At 37.9% G+C, this 20,552-nt stretch overlaps 1 protein-coding gene across 1 annotated transcript in view; it reads right to left on the bottom strand.

Annotated features, from left to right (window-relative positions):
- Positions 1–1,144: 1,144 nt before the first annotated feature.
- Positions 1,145–20,552, bottom strand: part of AFG1L (AFG1 like ATPase) — a 62,755-nt gene continuing 43,347 nt past the window's right edge. The window contains exons 9-13 of the mRNA XM_032184359.1: positions 20,424–20,494; positions 20,067–20,167; positions 4,630–4,770; positions 3,127–3,240; positions 1,145–2,390 (exon numbers count right to left, since the gene is read on the bottom strand). Coding sequence (XP_032040250.1) covers positions 2,256–2,390; positions 3,127–3,240; positions 4,630–4,770; positions 20,067–20,167; positions 20,424–20,494 — 562 coding nt within the window. The 3' untranslated portion in view covers positions 1,145–2,255. The remainder of the gene's footprint in view (positions 2,391–3,126; positions 3,241–4,629; positions 4,771–20,066; positions 20,168–20,423; positions 20,495–20,552) is intronic.

Genomic DNA, 20,552 nt, shown 5'->3' with positions numbered 1-20,552 from the left:
TGGTATTGCTGCACTGGGTTGAGCACAGGAACATCTGCTCAGGGGGCTCCTGGAGACCCTGGCTAAAGGAGGTTGGTCGTCACCCACACAGACCATGGAAAACCACTTCACTTCCACGGCCTGAGTCTCTGTGGGAACACAAAGCCTGCCAAACTCCTCTCACGCCTCCCAGATGCCTCACCTGTGTTTCTGCAGTTATTTGCCACATGACGGAGGAGGACATACGAGCTAAACACGCACGGTTCTTTAAATAATGCAGATAAATATCTAGATGCAGGATGGTTTAGGGAACACAGCGCCACCTCCCATTTTCCCACAACAAATTCTGGTTTGGACAAGGCCAGAGGCACTTGAATGCTATTAGAAGGAAAAAGTCCAGACTCAGCAGAAACTTCAGGGCAGTTACAGCCTAGCTGAGGCCAGGCTGATGAGTACAGACTGATGTATATAAATATATAACCATACACGCTTAAATTATATATATTAGCTTTATCTATGTTCATGTACGTATGAATGAAGTATGCATCTATACACACAGACACACCCACATGGATCTCAATAGTCTCTCCACTGAGAAACTTACAATCTCTGAAGACAAACTTAGGAATTGCTGAAGAATTGATCTAAGTGCAATACGTTCTTACTGGATTTTCCATAAATATACATTAAAATTCTCAATTGTAGTCATTCTTGTGCGAATAACACGGTTGCACAAATTGTAAATGATAAGTAGAGCTTCTAAAAGTTATTTGGAGAACAGGTGTAGCCAGTTCAAGTAGCTTCCAGGGCAAACAGAAGTGGTCAGAACAGGAAACCAGACTTGAGCACGCGACTCCCAAAGCATCTGTATTGCTGTAAGACATCCAAGCACACAGGACCTTTCCAGTCCTCACTTCCCCTACCAAAAAGTCCCTTTTAAAAACCTTCTGTATTAGCGATGGGGGTTAGGATTCAGACAATTTAATCAGGCTTAATAAAGGCAGAAACTAATATTAGTGGTAATAATAAATACGGTGACAAGAAAAAGTCACACTGCGAAATCCAAGAAAAACCCTCAAATTTGTGGACGATTTGTTATATACCTCCTCCGTAAGAAATTGATTTTTTTTTTTTTTTAGCTTTTTCAGCTCATCTGCATAATATTTTTCTACCTTTGAGGTTTTAAAATGTGCTTTAAAAAAAAAATAGAGTATAAACTGATACAAGCAGTACCATCTTTTGTTTCAGTCAGATTAAAACCAAGAATGACACAATTAATTGTGGTTTTAACTCAAAGAAAGCTTCCAACAAACGTGAAGATGGATGATGTGATTTGGGGAATCAGCCCCACCACCTTTTTTATAGAACACGTTTGTATTGTAATATGATTACAATCTGCCTCAGTAGCACTGCATACCACCATCCCCAGATCAGGGCAGATGTGCTAGTAGCAGTGGAAGGTACCACAGAGATGAAGCCTGAGATAATTCAGGATAGAAATATATCAGTAATGTGAATGCAAGACACACAGCTTGCAAGAAAAGTATTAACTTGCAGTTACATGTTACAGTATACCCTGTTTTATAGTTTCTTTTACCATACATGATTACTTGGGTTTAATCCTCTGAGGTTTCAAGCGCCTTCAAGCTCCTCCTCAGCCTTGTCTCTTGGATCAAGCTGTTTGTTTTCAATTAACCAGACTGAGCAACAGGCTGATTACATGAAACTCTTAGGGTCTGAAAGTCAGCAGATGGCTACACACAGGAAAAGTAAAAAAGAAAGAAAACAGAATACACTACAGAGTAGTTCTAGGATTCTAGGAGAGAACTACAGAACGTCAGGAGTTTCATAAAGCAAGCATTCGATCTCTCTTGTGCAAATTGCATTGTATGTGACAGACGTAGTGCACGAACCACAAAGTGCCCTCCTCACGTAACATTATCAATCTACTGTGAACCCTGAATAGCCCACTGACTTTGTCTCTACAGCAATACTCCAGAAAAATTCTAATCCAGTTAAACTTCCTGAACATCAAAGTTGTGCCTTACAGAAAAGAAAATGAAGGTAAAATTTCACATGTTCACACGCTGGTGGCACAGAAAAATTAAATCAGTCTTCATGTCCTAAACATGAAAACCACTTGATCAAAGAAACATGGTCCAGATGATAAAGTGCAATTATTATTTCAGTTGTGCTACAAAGCTTTCCAATTCTGTAGTTGTACTTCTCTGCATACTTTTTGGTGTTTTTATATAACTTCTAATTACAACTTTTAATTACGACTGTTTTTTACTTCTGTCCCCTTCTTTCCAGTACTGCTCAGTCTGCATTTCTGTAAGCCGTGAGATAGTACGCTGAAATGCGAAGATTTCCTCTTCTCCTGTAAACATGGAGAGTCCTTTGGCAGAATCCTATATTAATACACAAAAACAGTACCAAAAAACTGTGAGAAACAGCTGTTCATCCTGTGAAAGTTCATCCTATCTAACTCTTTATGCTGAGTGCTTTACAGATGGGGACAGTAAAGGACAGCAGCAAGGCACCAACGGAAAATAAAATTAAGCCCCTAATATTAAACAAAAACACCAATTTCATTTAAACAATGCTTTGAAAGAGCACAGAAAAGTAATTATTTGGAGTTAAAACATGATAACACACTAATCATCTACATCCACTTTTCTGTTGATTAATTGTACAGTGATTGAGACAAATCACTTAAAGATCCATTAACAATAGGTTATAGGGAAAAGGAAAAACAGAATATGCAACATGCAAAATTGCCTGTGAGGATTTGCGAGGCAGCTCTGTACAGTCTATGAAGAGGTAGAACAGATCATTTTTTATTTCTGTACTTTAAATGTTGGAACTAAGCTGAAATCAGTATTTCCTACATGATTAAACAAATATAATGATTAACAATCAAAATGACCCTAAAACTTAGGCCAAACGGTTCTATGCATTGCGATATTTTCTTTGACTACGAATAACTAACATAACGTGCGATTATGGAAGAGACAGACACGCTGCAGCAAAAGCAGCACATCACTGGTTAAACGCTTACTTGATTCCTCTTCCTAAAACGCTGCTGTAATTATGAGACCAAAACCAATTTTGTTACAAAAGGGAGACGATGCTAATATCATGTACCTGGCTCAAGTCCAAATCATCCATCAACACTCTGTTGTCCTCCAGCTCACCATTGTCATGTTCGACCAGGAACAAGCTTTGGAGAGGAGTCACAGCAGAACAAATAATACGCACCTGAAAGAAAGAAGAGAAGCAACAATATTCAACACCTGTGCTTTATAGAAGAGGGATGAAATGCATGTTTTATGAAAAGCAAACTTAAGTAGGATCTTTTTTTTTCCAGGTGTTTTTCCTTTCTCTCATTAATACTGCCATAGAACCTTAGGTTGTCGTTTGGAATATTAACCTCATGGGATCTTTTTCTTGACAACACCTCAAGCAACTTTTACTCAGAGAACAGCACAACCGTGCTATTAAATATATAGAATAGCTGCTATATGGGCAACGAATGAAATCAAATTTATTTTTGTACACTAACAGCTACAAAATATTAGCAAACAATGCCTGCTTTCCCCCCATGGCTAGGTAAGTGCACTGTGTGCATATTTCCATCTAAGGAATACCCAACTTCAAAATATCCCCCAAGGCTGAGCTGGGCCACTCTGCTTTCACCTAAGATACTCAAGTGCACACTGCTTGCTGTAACAATAATAAATGTTGTTTTCGTGTCTGCTGGGAAGAAATACTGTGTGTAGATGTTTGCATTTTGGACAGGTCCCCACAAACAGGCTTGCACAGACAGCGAGCACAAGGAAGCTGGCTGATGTGAATGAGATTGCTCCTAAACTCAGCTCAACACCTTGCTGGATCGGGGCCTTTCTGATCATCTTGCCAGGACACTCTTGGAAAAAAAAAAAAAAAAATCTCAATTGATATTCCCTGATTGCATAAATATTTAAGTGTATGCATAGACAGCCACACACAAGATATGAAATCTCACCTTTCATTACTTAAAAAAATCATTTTAAACATCAACTTCTCTTTTTTTCCTTGTTCTAATAATGCTGATTTTGCTTTTTCCATAATTGAAGCCTCTGTAAATCCAAGTGAAGTGCTGAATTTATCGTTACTATTCCACGTGAAGCCTCAAGTGACTGTTTCCTCTAAAATTAATAACACAACTACGCTATTAACTCCTTCATACCCTGTTCAGGAAGACACTGATCCCTGACCAACTGTCCATACAGATCACTCTCAGTTCAGCCCCAGCACAGTTAGCAACACAATCCTTCATTATTAAAATTTCATTATTAAAATGATGGCTTCTGGTTTTCTTGTTTATTTTTTTTGAGATAGGAAAGAAATAACATCCCTATTCAAGAAAGACAACTATCCCCTAGCCTATATTTATGGTCATGTTGAATACCCACAAAAATCAAAAAAATACCTACGTATTAGCCTTTACTGTAACGGGACCTTCCTGTGAACCTGGAATGATGTTTCTTTGCAGTCTTTGCTGCTTGTATTTTACAGATGATTAATAAAGAATTGGCTTGCGGTAGGAGGCAGGTTTTAGGGCTCTCAATATTATTCCTACATGTATATGAAAGGCTTGGTTCTCACCTTATGCTCGTAGAAGGTATCAATAAGAGTAATGAAACGACGAGCTTGTGTCCTCTTTGCCATGGTAAGAAGCGGAATTTCACGAACAAAGACTGTATCGAAATGCTTTGATATTTCCAAGTAGTCACTGGCCCCAAGAGGCTGAAACAAAAACCATGTGAAATAGAAACCTATGAGAGAAAGATACACGAACACTTTATCTTGTAATACTACAGTTACAGAAGAATGAGTGAAAAGTCCCAATCATATTATTTTTGTTCCCTCCCATCTTACTTCAGGAAAGCTTCAGTTTGCCCTTACTGACACAGGAAAATGTGGGTCCTCACTGAGCTGTCTGCTGCACCTGAGCAGTGTTTGATTGTTGGAAATTTGGCTCTTCCATGCCCTGGCAGGATTATGACCTTACAACTCAAATAAAACAACCATTGTAAACCATAACATGCAGAAGAATAAATATGGTCAAGCTACAACAACCACCTAAAGCACAAATAACTTGAACAGCTATTAGGATGCTCTCCAGCAGCAAGATTTTCAAATGCACAGGCTAGTTACTAAATCCTAAGTACAGTGAGTTGGTTCACCTATCAACAACTCAAACAAAAATAACCTTATGTCTAAGCACTGAATACAACAGGAAAAGGACAAGAAGACAATTTATAGCAGTTCTTTTGTTTGTGGCTTCACCTGTAAGGATGAAATGAAAAGCTTTAAGAAGAGCTTGTATTGTACGTTTAATAAGAACTTGTATATTGGTGTATCTAACCCATCAACAGAAGACACAGACAAATAGTGGTAACTCATTCAAATACATTCATTTTAAATGCCTTTCATTACATGGAAGGTCATTTTTTCCTGCTGAATCTACCCTATTAGTACTGCAGGCAGTATTTTATCATAAGCTATCAAGTCACAGTATTCAGGAAAAAAGCTTCATACTCCTGAAACTCATCTCAGTAGTTTTACTTCCAAAAGTACTTCGATATATTGGATGCAACCACTCCACAGAGTAAGATCAGCAGCATTTTGCATAATCCTGTTACAACTCTCCTCCTAGCTAATGAAATGCACAGTACAGTATGGTTATAAAGCACTGCGATACTGCTAATGTCTTAAAAACAGAAAACCAAAAATATTTTATATAACAAATTGCTAGACTAAGTCGCTGCAGGCCAAGCGTAACTGCTTCATTAGAATCCTTCAAGAAATTAAGGGCAATTATTAACGACTATCCTTGACCAGGACCTTGGGTTTTATTTAGACATAAGAATGAAAAACCCACAGAAACAGTCTCTGGCTGTGGCTGGACTTGTAATGCTTCGATAAAAGAAAGCATGGAAATGTTCAAGGAAGCCACAGGAGCTGGTGGACAGAAACACGGCAGAGACAGCCCACCTAATATCTTACCATCAGCTATGAGTCATGTCTAGGTGGACAACAATCTTAACAAGTACACAAGAAAGCAATGGAAATACTAAAAGCATAACATGCTAGGATGCTGCTGGAGATTTTAAGATTAAGCAAATGATTCAGGTAATGATATTTTTTCTTCCACATTTAGGATTGAAACACTGCTAAGTCCAGAGAAAATCAAATATACCTGTATGTTGAACACCTGAAGGTACAATGGTCTGATTGCACATGAGAAAGAAATGAAACTTCTCTTTTTAGTTAAGAAATTAGGGATAACTAAATAAATAAACTGCTGCTCAGGTTCATTCTTTTATCACACGATGGGCCTGAGCACTCTCCTGCTGAAGCCCACAACCCTGAGGAATTACTCTCTCTTGCCCCAAACATGATGCATATTCTGCCCTAAACCATATGAACGTACCCTCCTCATTTCAAAAAGATGATCTCAAATATTAAAATCTGATTCCAAGAAAGAAAAAAAGGAGGAAATTAAAGAACTTCAAACTTTTGCAAAATTTGCACCAAGATACACACTTTCATAGAATTAAAGTAAGAATTTAGTGGGCATCTCGGTGGATATCCACACATGGAAATCAAAAACGTAGGGGTTGGGAGGAAGGAAGAAGGTAGAAGACAAAAATAAGGCTAATGCATTTCAAATGTGAAGAAAGGAAGACAAAAAAAAATTAATTTTTCTTTTTTTATACAGACATAAAAAACACAGTTTATAGAGGGTTACAATATGCATCTCTACCACAGCCAGACGAGAACTCCATCTACTTCTCTAGTTCAAAACGCAGGCAATTCAAAATTCCTCTAATTACAGACATAAAAGGCAGATCATCTTGAGTGTTTTAACAAGAATTTCTGAAACACCTACGCCGGTGCTAAGTGATAATATTCTGTAAATGTTGGCAGAAACATGCCTGTGGAGACTCCCAAGTGTTACGATGAGAAGGGTCTGAGCCTAGCAGCCATTTCTATTTTAACAGTAAGTGGGTACCTCCCTGCCAAGGCTCGTGCCTGCTGAGACACCACCAAAACCCCCTGTCAGCCAGTCCGTCGCTACACATGGCTCAGCTGGCACCAGCTGTAGTTCTCCACGTAGAAACATCCTCAAACCCTCTACTTTTAGGGCTTGGGGAGACATAGCCCTGGAGATGAAGACAAAGCTTTTCATCTTGTTCTCAACATGACCTGCTCTCATCCTGGACGAGTCCTTTGAAATTCCTTCTGCCTTATTCTACTTTTGGTAAAAAGAAGGAACAACCAGCAAACTTGCAAACACTGGGGGCAGTTCTAATTCTGTATTGTACTCCCCTAATTTTAGTAGTAGCCCAATTTCTATGCTGCCTGCAATTGCTTAGAAGCTTTTTTATCTCACCTGGTGTGCTAGCAGTGCTGTAAATGGAGGAGATGACACTGCTGGGGCACCCCGACAGCTTCTCTTCTTCAGAGATGCTGCAGCTTCTTGTTCTCACTGCCCTGTTGTCCTTGTAAAGACAGCATGGCACAAACACCCACGTACCAATGTGCCACAAAGGAAATGGAGACAGAAAAATGGGTCCAAGTGGAAATAACACCACTGCCAGAGATGCTGGGCGCATATTCTACATGTAGAAGCTCCAACTAACTAGGAACAGATTTCCACTATCACAGCAGCCAACAGCCTGCCACCCAAATCTCCAGGATTGCCTACAGGCCCTTCTGCACATGTTGCAGTGAGATACTCAGAGTTGGCTGGGTCCTGACTTCCAGCAGTACAGGCTTGGACAAGATTAGGGACAAATGATTTCAGACACTTACTGCTGCCCTGTATGTAACTCTTCAGGGATGAAGTTTATTTTATGAACCTCATTTAGTCACAGAAAGTAATCTATTTTGTTCAGTAGCACACATAAAGGTATTTGTTGCTCTGAAGTTGCTAATGAAACTAGAAATCCTCCTAATTGACACACATATATGTAATCGTCTTACTAGAAGTTCAGCCTGATTAATCTGGTCCTCTGAACAGCAATCTAAAAATAACAGCTTAATTTGGTGTGTGCTTCTGGTGCTGTCTGATCTTTTTTTCTTTCAACAATTATTGATCAAAACTGAACTTCAAAACCGTAACACACAAATATAACAATTGTCACTAGCCATTTCTTACCAGCTTTTTTTTTACTTGATGTGGTTTTATTTTTTGTGCCAAGAAACATGAACAGGTAAGGATCGTTCTTGCGTTATTGTTCCTGCACATGGTAAAACTGTTGCAGATTTTTGTCATTAACTCTGATGCCAGGAGTCAGTATTTTATACGCTCCGCACTAATGCAAAACGCATTAGCACGAGCATGGGCTACCCTCCCGACAAAGCGTTTACACCACTTCAGCCTGCTTGACTGAGTTCTCACCTTCATTTGTTTTTGTTTCTCTGCCTACTTAATGCATTTTCAGCTACCATCATCTCAGTTCAAGTAGGATGTTTATTATTTGGAGCTCTCTGTGGACTGTTTTAAGAGTTAGCTGTCTTCTGTTCCTATTATATATGCCATTAATTAAAGTATAAAGCATCCTTCTTTGTTGACTCACCAGTAACAAAGTATCTCATCTTTTAGAAATTGCCTGAAGAATACAAAACACTTTACATAGGTTAGAAAAAGATATTTCATCTTCAGAGAAAATTTACGTTTGTTGATATTGGAAGATATTCCAGGGCTAATTCTAATATAACACAGAAGAGTTGTGATCCAGAATAGCTATAATTTAGTGCAGAAACTCCAATACTCCAACAACTTCCTAAAAACAAAATATGGTTTAAGACTATATAATATTTACAACTTATGTAATATTTACAACTTAGACATTGAGCAAAACCAGAAAACGACAGAGCTTTTCTGTTGTTTCCTAAGGAGCCACACACTATCACTACTACGGCTGATAGAACAGAGCACCAAAGTAATCAAGGTAACCAAGATCACAATTCCAGAAAGGAACAGAAAATCCTGAAGCATGAACTCTGAATGCAATTGCATATTTAAATAAAAGCATAAAACATTCAGGGCACAGCTAACTTGATAAAGGCATGTAAAGATGGTGATGGCAGTGCAAATCTTCTGGCAAGTTTTATAAGTTACAGGAAAAGAAGGGATGTTTATTTCACGTACTAGTAATAAGCTGAGAATTTAATGAAGAAGAAAATTTCTTCCCAAGTTTTAGTGAAGGGGTCTTGTGTCAAAAATAAATTAATAGGCATGTCACATCAGAAGACGTACCAAGGAAAGATTAAAATAACATGCAGTTTTGTTTCGGTGTTTCCTAACTAAGCATTGTGAGTTGGCCTGCAACTTTAAATCTGTTTTGATGATTCATTATTCTTCCTTCTAAAATACTCTTTAAAGTATGTTTTAACTACTCTCAGATGGAAGACACCAAAAATAAACGAATCAGTAATGCCCCCACTGCTAATCACACAAATTAAGGCTACATTGAAAAAACATCATTAAAACTGAAAAGTCAGATGTTAGACAGTTGTCTGCGTGCTCCATAATCTCCTGAATATATGATATCATCTTGAATTGCTTTATCTGACGCTCCCCCTCTCACGCAGGACCCTTGACCCACCAGCATGCAGAACAGTGATTCTCACATAATGCACATTCATCAGTACATGCTTTGTCCTCTTTATCGGCGTGTCACAAGGTCTCATTTTTCATGGACTTCTCCAATGCTTATGCAGAAGAAGAATTATGTTGCTCTTCTTAAGCTTTTGTTACAACAACAACTAGCTACTTCACCTGTAGTAAGGAATTCACCACCCAACTATGGCTGTGATTCAAGAAAGTGAAAACAAGGCATGGGCCCTACAGGTCAAGGCTTCTTATGCAGCCTGAATCACCTCCAAGTTCGTTCATTCCTGAATGAAGCATCAGTTCTTTGGGGAAGCACTGGAAGTATGTGATCCTGCAATTAAAGTACCCCATAGCAATGATATATGCAGAAAGAGGATCAAAGCAGATTCCAGAATGACTGATGCTGTGTAATGTCCTAACTGCATTTTGGTTTTGATGGCACGTCGTCTGATACCTCTGTTACATCCCCTGTGTAAGCTGTTTTCCAGCTTGATTGACACCTACATGGGTGATCAGTAGAGCAGGAATTTGAGATTTATAAACCCTGGGGTAGAAGATATCTTCTGGCTCAAGTCCCCTGCTATCTCAGGTTACCTCATCATAGAATCCTGGTAAAAATTTTGATTGATCTTACAGCAGAAGTTTGTTTTGGTTTTACTCCCATCTCTCAAAATGGAAAGTTGTTTCAGAAAGTCATTCTTGATGAGTAAGAAGATGGTTATAACTTCCAGCTTTTTGGTATTCATGAAGAATTTTCTATTTTTGTATGACAGTGCTATCCATCGAGCCAAATGGTGTTTTTCCATGCTTGGTATTTATTTGTGAGTGAGTGAGGTGCATGAGGTTCTTGCATTTCGTCTCTTCGCCCCTCATCATCCCCACCCTGTCTGTGATCAGAACATGGATGCTGTTTTAGTCTGGACTCTCTCAGTACACCCTTCCTGTACCTGTTCTACTTGAGCTCCTTTTTTCCCCACATACAAATACTCCTTTTGCCAATTTCTCTGCTTTAGCCCAATTGAGTTGAAATGTTACTCTTATGAGAGCATGCTCCTGTTCATTTATCACTTAGCAGTAACTCCTGCTTTAGAGGAACTTAACGAAGTAGCTTCAGATAACCACGCTGAACCTACAAAAGGGAGGCGTCTCAAAGACCTACCATGCAGTCAGAGCTGGCTAGAGACTGGTGGAACAGCACAGGGCGTGTTCAGCCCTCAAATCCTTCACTGACTTATTTACAGCTCCACTGTGGCACTCGTCAATGAAAAGGTCACAAAAGCTACTGGAGGCTTAAAAAAAAGAAAGTATAAGCAGGTGTAATTCTGAAGGCCATAAGAAACAAGTACATATATAGATAAATATACATCAAAAGGGCGTGTAAAAGTCCTTAAATAAGTTACTAGATGACAATTCAAGTGATCTTGCAATTTTTTAATACATATACATGTATTTTAAGTCTTCAAAAGAACGCAGAAACTATGGATTCATAGGTCATTCTATTTATAGCTCTAGTTAAATATTAACAATTACTGTTAAGATTTCAGAACCACAGGCAACAAAGCTTTTAAACGTTACCTACATTCTGACATTTAAAAAAAAAAATGAACTGAATTAAAGAAGCAGATCCTTAAAAAATACAACCAAGGTTTTTAAAGCTGGCTTGGTGTATTCCTTGGGCGAGGAATACAGGATCACACAGGATCTAAACCTTCAAAGCCTGTGCAGCTTTCACTGATGGGAGTGCTTTCCAAAGTTAAGCCCTGACGCATGCTGAATAAGGTATAAAACTGAAATGAGGCTTGGCTAACAGTATTACTACACTACAATATTTCCACCAGAAAGAAGTTTCCGAATGTATTTTAGAAAATATACTCTTCAGTTAGATAAGACAACAAATTTATTTGGTGTAGAAACTGGTTAAGTCCTTATAGCAAATGTAGCTAACCAAAGACAGACTCAGTGCACAGCCTAAGATGCAAAAGCTCATCTCCTGCTGGGAATGAAGCTAAGGTTAAAATCAAACTAAGGAAAACCACAGTTCTGAAAAGTTAGTGAAAACAACACTCACTTCTGAGCAACTCCATAGTACTTTTATTTAGAACTACACCTACAAACCCTACAATCCTAGAGAAAACACTAAATTATACACTGGATACATGCAACAGTTCTCACTGAAAGCAATTCCCTCAAAATGATTCAGAACCATTAAACTGCCAAGGCAGCTTGAACTGTGCCATCACGTTGGGGAGACACTTAACTGACTAAAGAACAGACGTTTACATTCCTAAATCACTTGCTGCCTTTGGAAATTAATTGATTTCCAATACTTGGTTATATCTTCTTTCACTTTGAAGTGTAAACCATTCAAAAGTCAGGAACTGGAGCTTCCTTCTGGTCAGTCCAGCGTGGCAACCGCAGTAGAACAGTTTTGTGCTGATCTACACTAACGTAATATTTTGACCACTGCAGAAAATCTCAACAACTTCTAGACACACACAAAAAATACATGTATCCTAATATAGCCTTTGCAACAGATATTGAATTCATTTTCTTAGCTTTGTTACGTGGTGGTATGCTTGCTAATAGTTAGTAACCCAAATTCTCTTGCTCTGTTTTCTGGCTCAGACAGAAAACATGACCTTATTTAAATTATTTTAAAAGTTAAAGACCCTTGGACTCAGACCAAAGATTTACCTGGACCAATATATCCTGTAACAGTGGCCAGCAGCAGCTGCCTAGGGCAAACATGGGAGCAAGATATGCATTTGGTAGTACTTCATTGATTTATTTTCCCAGGTTCCAGTGACTTGTCACTGATGAACTTCCACGTTTGTGTAATAGCCTTTGGCATTTAACATCACCGTTCTTTACTTCACCCATCACAAAATCAGTTTTATGTTTTCCTATCAGATCAAGACGCTATGTTCATTGGTACTTGGATGAATGGATATATTTAAGTAATTAAAGAAAATCTTACAGGATCCACGAAACAGTTAGTCAACCTTTGTAAAGAAAAGGTTAAATTGTGCTCGAGTACATTAAGCAGTCGGTAGTGCCAGCAGAGGGCAGCAGTTGCTATGCCCAAGTGAGAGGAAGACTAAAAATCAACACTGGGAGCTAGACACTTATTTAGCTACTTACTCCCTTAGGACCTTGGAGAATTACATATAAGGTACACTGTTGCCTAAATTATTTATAACAGATCAAGAATCAAGAAAAACTGTCACAATTACTAATTTTTAAATGAAACTTTTATTTAAAGTGAAGGAAGAGGAATGGTTACCTTAACGTGTAAGCACAGAAACAAAACTTTACTCTGATGGAGTAGAATGACTTTATTTGCACTACTTGGTCGTTTATGATATTAAGATTTTAAAATTTTTTTTATATATAGCTATTTTTTTTTTTTTAATTTTTTTTTTTTTTTTTTTTTTTTTTTTTTTTAAGTATTTTCACCTAAACTTTGTACATATAAGCAACTGCTGAGAAAGGGATAAGGAAAAAATTATGAACTTAGTTGAATTCAAGTTACCAGACTTGATTCATTCAAAGCCTACTAGGATTTGTCAGTGACAATTATAAACTATATTTCCTTGTCAAGAACCAGCTCCTTAGAATCCACCACTGCAGCAAAATTTATTCACACACTGACTCAATAACGCACAGCACTTTCTAAAAATTAGGTGGTTGTGTTTTACTGCACTCTGGCTACACCAGCAAATGCACACCTCATGATACAAATGGAGAAATTCATGCAAAGGAAGGCCACAAAGAGTGTCGAGAAGCTCGTGTTAGCATTTAAATTCAGGAACTGTATGTCTGTATTCTGCTTGGTGCCTTTCCCAGCCTCCTTTGGATGAATTTGTTCATTTTCTGGAGCCTTTGAAAAGAAGATATGATAACAAATGCTTTTGATAAATAAGAACAGTTCTAGAAGATCAAAGAGGAGAAGCACACTTACAGGAATCCATGCTAATGAGTACATAACTACTTTCATGCCACCACAAATGCCACAAATCACGTCACACTGCCACATAAATCCTGGGCATGTCATAGACCTGAAAAGCTGCTTTTTACTTTTTTTTTTTTTTTTAAGCGTCTGAAATATATCAATATTCTCTTATCCAGCATTTTTTAGTTCCCCACATATTCACATAATACAGTAAAATAAAAAAATTAAGTGCATGGTTTTGATGTTAACCGAATTAGATAAAACATGGAATTATCCTCAACTGGAAAGCCTATTTAAAAATTGATGCAAACGATGTAACAAAATGTTTTCTATTGAGTCAACTGCATGCCACACCAGCATTGCACACAATCTATTTTCTGTATTTTACTTTTATGAAGATTAATGGGCAACTGTTAGTTACCAGTATCTTATGCATTGTTTTAGACAAATATCTCCTCATATTGTTGACAAGGACAAGATTTATGCTTACATACGAAACAAGAAAAGAAATATTATAACCCTAGAATGGCACCAACTCTGCCTCCCAAAGTCTTCAGGTACTAATTACAAAGGCAGCTATTCTGAAAACTCTGCTTTAAGCTATGAAATGTTTCATATACCATCAAGTTATCAATTGCTGACTCGCTATTTTCATCTTTTACATACTGGCTGACATTTCATGAAATCATGAGATACGATAGTGAAAAATATATTTGAATACTTCCCTTTAAAACATAATTGATTTCATTTCAAAGGAACATCACTGAATTTTCAACAGTTTTCTAGACTCTTTAGATGACATGTCATGTTACCAAATTACTGTCTCAATAAGTAAGCTTCTAGTTTGAAACGTATCCCTTAATGCTACACCAACAAATGTAATCAGAGCTCTTAGGTCTTAGGATGTTTATTGCTATGGACCCCACTGTAATGGTTATCCAGGGCCAGATCATAAGACATATTGTCACAATGACATAAAAGCAGAGTCATTTGTGTGATGTATTGTTTCATATATTGTTTCTCCAACTCAAAACCATCCATCCTACCCATCCTTTCACGCTGGCTTGCAAAACTCAAATTGTATCTTCTTTCCAGAACCACTAAGGATTATGTATGGGGGGGGGCAAAGGAATCGATTCACAAAGTTTTGACAACAGTGTTGACAGCCACCATGACGTGACTGACCAGGAACCCCGTGAGCATTGGTATATGCCAATTTTGAAAGATGTTACCTGGAGTTTTCTGAGTCCTCCATTATTACAACAACCCAGCATACTCTAAACTAACTTCCCTAAACAACTGATTCCCTTCATTACAGTCACTCATCCTCCTATCTTCTATTATATATTTAGTTCATAATTCCCAAAACATTGTATCAGAGGAAAAAATAAGTTTAACTAAAATTAAGTGCATTAACTAAGTCCAGTTATATATTTTGAGCTGTTCTGAGATGGTGACATTTTCACACAAAAAAAAACTTGCATATGTTTACCATGAGAAACATGCAAATTAAACTTCCATTATGAAACTAGTTTTTAATCTTAGAACTTTTCCATCCTAAATGGCTTCATATAGAATATGCATCTGGATATGCGAATGAATATTTACTCGTGAAAGTGTCAGTCACTGTATTTCTAACAGCAAGGCTGCTTACTTGCTCTGAAGTTAAACTTTACTCGGTGAAAAGTTGTAGTGCTTCCATGGTGTTGACCAAGAATATCAAATTTGGAAGAGAGGTTGCTTTGGTATCAGGGAAATGCCTCACACACGTCCCGTGAAGCATCACTCAAACCCAAGGAAGTTACAAGCCTCAGAAAAATCATTACCTAGACTGATAGTAGACTAAATATTATCCATCTCCCAAAAGCACGAGTGGGCTGAGTGCAGACAATCCCCTTGGGATGGATTCGGCACGTTCTGCTGCAAGCTGCTGTACTTGGTTCTGCATGCACAGGGGCAGTGACAGCAACCAACAGGCAATGGGGACCCCAACTCCCTCATGTCTCTGGTTTCTGACCAGAAGAGATCGTGAGATCCTCCACAGCTCTGAATTTTAGAGAGTCCCTATGCCTAGAGAGTCCAAGTCACTATGCCTAGGATGCAGTCTCCTGCTCTTGTAGGTATGACTTGTGTTCCCAGCTCCTATATATAAAACGCTGTGTTTGCTTAGATTTTTTTTTTTTTTTTTTTTTTTTAAATCCAAAAGAAAACCTATCCTCCCTCAATTCTGCTGAGAAATAGGTTGTTGCACATGGTATGCCCGATTTCATTGCTTCTCCTGTACACACATGCACACCATGCTTGGAATTTACAGCAAATCTGTGTTAGCATTTGTTACGTTCAAAACCTCTGGGGAAAAAAAAAAAAAAAAGCACACGTACTGGGCTTGATATAAAAATGTGCTCGTTAGGAATGCTACATTCAGCAACAATCCCTCAGTACTTGCTGTTTTTATATATTAAACTAACTTCTCAATCCATTTAACACATCCTTTCCAACACTGCGTGCCAATTTCTTAGTAGGAACAGTATGTACAAAAGTCAACCTTTCCTGCAAAATCAGGGAGACTGATTTCATTTAATTTCCTTTCTTTAGTCATCTACTCTATAAGTCCAGAACCAGCTTTTCCAGTACTGTTTCTAGACTAAAATCCCACCGATTGCCTGCAGTTATACAGGTCCTGCATGTGGTTTATGCCCCCCCCCCTTTTTTTTTTTTTTTTTTTTTGTAATATTGGCACATAGCAGCACTCTTTAGGGCTGTGGCATTTCTCTTGCACTCCAACACTGACTTAAAATAAAAAAGCTAGCAGAGTTCTCAGCCTAGTCTTCCAGGCCTCCAATGGTTTGAAATATATTTTCAGACTATTTTTAACATGTTCTCTAATTACTAACAGATTGAAAGTTATTTATTATCCCTAGTGAAAAGAGTACTTCACTCAGCCTCCTCTAGAAGCAAGTATTTCTTGAAAAACCATTTCCCTTTTCCACATCATTATTAAAAGTTCAGCCACCTCCGCTGAGAATAAACTAGTAATGTTCAGATAATATAAACCATACCAAAACTCCCATTTTATTCAACAAGCCTCATAGCTGAGCAGCAATGATATTTGTCCATGACCTTTAGTTTCTCTTTAATTTTCCTGCACTTCTTAACTACTTGCCATTTCGTCCTGTGTTACTGGATTTTGTTTTGACAGCGACACGGGACATACTTTTATTGCCTTTCTCCGTCTGGGTTTGTTTGTTTTTACATTTTCCACTTGGTTCTGGTCACACATTCCTTTTGCTTTTCAGAATTACTTTTCCTGAATGGTCAAATATGAAATTTTACCGTTTAGAAGTATCTTTTGGTTGCACTGAATGTGAGAAAATTATGGAGATTGGCCGTAGGCAACACAAATTTCTAGGTACATTCATCACTATAAGCTACCGTCAAGCTGCTCAAACCAAAATGACCTTGTACTGGCTGCAGTACATTTTATGCTAGAAAATTATCATTTGCAATTTCCAGGCTAATTACGTTTCACCATTTTCTGCATTTCATCTACAGCAAAAGCTTCCCGTCCAACCATATATTTTTTTTTTCTTTAAAGGCTTTTTATAGCAAAGTGCTCAAGAAGTAACGCACCTCGTTCTGTTGACATCAGGCTCCTGTCAGTACTACCCTCTTAAGTTTGTTAATTAGCACGCTGATTGATATGTATTCAAGAACCTTGTATTAATTAACTTTAGGGTAGGTACCAGTGTCTTTAACATTGCGTGCTGCCCTCCACTTCTTTCAGCCAGTCTATCCTTAAGCAAGCTGTAAGCACTGATTTTGCATTCCCATTTTATGAATTGCACCAAGAGGTTTCACTAATAGCAATTAAATGTCATCTTTCTCCATTAACGAGAACTTGCTGTTTATCTTGCTTATCAGTTGGTCTTATCACTGATATGAAACCAACTGCAAATCTTGTTTTCAATTCTCTTGTCAAATGTTTAATTGGGTCCTAATGCACCAACTTTAAATTGCATTTATCGACCTAAGACACTTTGCTTGGGCTGCCAGTTAAGCACTTTCCCCGGTGCAAAATACCGTGTCCAGTCACAGGATCTGCCTTCCCATGGGACTCCATCCCCTCGCCCTTCACAAACGAGCCTGCAGATTCCCTCTAGCTGAAGCCAACAGTTAGAGCCCCTCCATTTTTGCCCCTCCATTTTATTTATTTATTTATTTATTTCTGATCTTTTCATCCTGTCTTTGTCAACCTCAATTTCTTTTTCCTTAATAGCTTTGCTCATGATGCTACCAGCCCATGCACTACTTGGAACCACAAGCAGTATCAAAGACCTTATAGCTATGGCTCCTCAATTTTCAGCATAATCACTCCAAAAAACAAAAGGTGGGTCATCTATTACCCACCTTACTTGAATACATACGAGTGTATTTACATGTCTTGTCATGGTGAATGTCTCCTGATTTTGAGGGCTTTTTTGGCAATGAATCATCAGTGATCATCTCCTGCATCCTACCTATTTTTCCTTTTCTTGTGGCATCCCTGGGAATGACTTCCATTCTGATCGTCAAAGATAGTGCATGCATCAATTTTTCCACCAAAGAAGATTTCATGAAAAAGGAACACGGCTTCATGGTTTGACAACTCATTTTTTCTTTTGCCTTTTAATAAGGAGTTTAAAGGCAGCAGGAAGAGCAAACAGCAACAGGGAGGAAACACAAACTAAAATTTCTCACGAGCTTTTTACCAGTTCTTAAAATTTTCCAGATTCTTAATCTCAAGGGCTTGATTCACTGACAGGATAAGCTTTCAAATGCAGCTTAAGCCAACAGGAATTCCTTATTGTTGCTATAAAATACCGTAAAAGTTTACGCTCATTAAAAAAAAAAAAAAAAAAAAAAAAAATAAGAGGAAACTGAAGCCACTCACTCAAATTTAACAAATGATTCTGAAGTTTGTGCCTTCAGCTCTCTATGCATGAAGTAAGCACAGAGATACCACCTTACCAATATACCAATGTAGTATTTGAAGGCGTATCAGTGATCCCAAGAGAAATACTATGGCAAAACAAATAATTGTGTATAACAATTAACAGGATAAATGAGTAGATGTGTAGACAAAGAACAAAAGGCGTAGTCCCAAGGACTGAAGAAGCTGTTAAAGCAAACCATTTATAGTTTGCCCTGTGTTATTAGTTTTAAGAATAAAATCCAATAAATTCTCTAATTTCATTAGAGACTGTCATAATACATCTGCAGAAGGCTTCTGGAATGTAGAGAACATGAATTTCAAACCCTTGGTGATCAACATAATAACAATACTGTTAAATAATTTTAGTGTTTCGTAAGGATTGTCTTGTTCTAGGAGAAAACCAAGCAACTTAGCTCCATTAGACCAACTTATTCTGAAACCCTGGTGATAAATTCATCATCAACTTTCAGATCCAAAGTATTGGCTGCTGCCACATCAGCTACCAGGGCACATCTCCTTAGAAGCAACGTATCAACCCACTGAGGTACAGGAGGCATATATTGGGTTAAATAATTATACAAGTGATTATTTAATTATGCACACCACCTTTTTCTGATTTTTTAAGAGGCATAACAAAGAAGTCTCAAAACTTCTAGTGAAAAGCATGCTGTTCCACCCATGGCACACCTCCATTCTCACAAATGGCTAACTGGTTTTGCTCAACACTGAAAAGCTGCCAAGCTCAAAACCTACAGTCTGAAACATAATTACTTGGACAGAAATCCCACTGCTTATCACCTTAGTAGCTACAAGGATGCGAAAACAAGGTTATAATCAAAGGACTGGTCAACATCCTGAACAAATGCTGCTATCAGCCCAGCTTAGAGTTGTAATCACATAACAGTAACTTCAGATGTCAGTAGAAAGGTCACTGCAGTAAGACTCCCAGGGGAGTCTAACAGAATTTGGCAGTATTTAGAGAAATCTGGCAAATTTTAGAGGAAGTCTGGGACTAACCAGCCCCGATACAGTTAGTCAAAACTAAGGTATGCAACAGAGAAGAACAGCAGCACAGCGTTACTCTAGCGGTGTCAGGATTACTACTCCTTTGCTCAAGTGCCATCTACTTCCATCCCAAATTTTAAAAGCAGTATCTGAATGCTTTTTACATATGAATATGTTGTGACTACTATCCCAAGAATGCAAGCCCAGGCATATACTCTACTGAGATTTTTGAACACAATTTGAGATATAATTGAGAGTGAATTTACTGTATCATTAAAAAGGAAATTATTACTGTTCTTTTTAGTGTGTTGTTTTTGTTTTGTTTTGTTTTTTTTTCCTTTTAAATTCAAAATGTTTCTGCAAATTAAAAAAGCCCCTTTAATTCAGTAAGATTTGGAAAAATAGCAAGTTCGTTCTTTTTTTTTTTTTTTTTAAACTGTGAAAAGTCTGTGCGTTAACTGATCTAGATTTGACTGGGTACTCACTCTGTCACACAGCTCTTCAAACGTGAAGTCTGCAATGGTTCCACATGCTTTATTCAGCCTCAGCTCTCTGCCTTGCACTTTTAGAATCCTTGGTCTAGTTACTATGGGAACATGAACAAAGACTCAATCTTCTCTGGATAATTACTATAAAATTCATCTCTTACAGATAGGAAATGCATAGCTTGATGAATAATAGCACATGATTCAACACATAAATTAGACAAAATGCTGATACAATGACTGCCACTTGAGTGTGGCATCAACCCATATACAGCAATGGAACTTATTAATTGGTCAGTGGAGATTGGGCATTGTGTTCTAAATGTATTCTCTTTCAAGAGAAATTAACTTACGTACAATCATTTTGTTTCTGAGCCAGCTCATCAAACAACTTATCCATGACAGCCTCCACATCAGCTTCACTTGTGCTACAGTGAAAAGAATAATAGAATATGAAATTAATAACACTTGAAGCCAACATCAAAC

The sequence above is a fragment of the Aythya fuligula genome, chromosome 3 (genome assembly GCF_009819795.1).
Source record: "Aythya fuligula isolate bAytFul2 chromosome 3, bAytFul2.pri, whole genome shotgun sequence".
Lineage (NCBI taxonomy): Eukaryota > Metazoa > Chordata > Aves > Anseriformes > Anatidae > Aythya > Aythya fuligula.
This window is presented reverse-complemented; position numbering and strand designations above follow the sequence as displayed.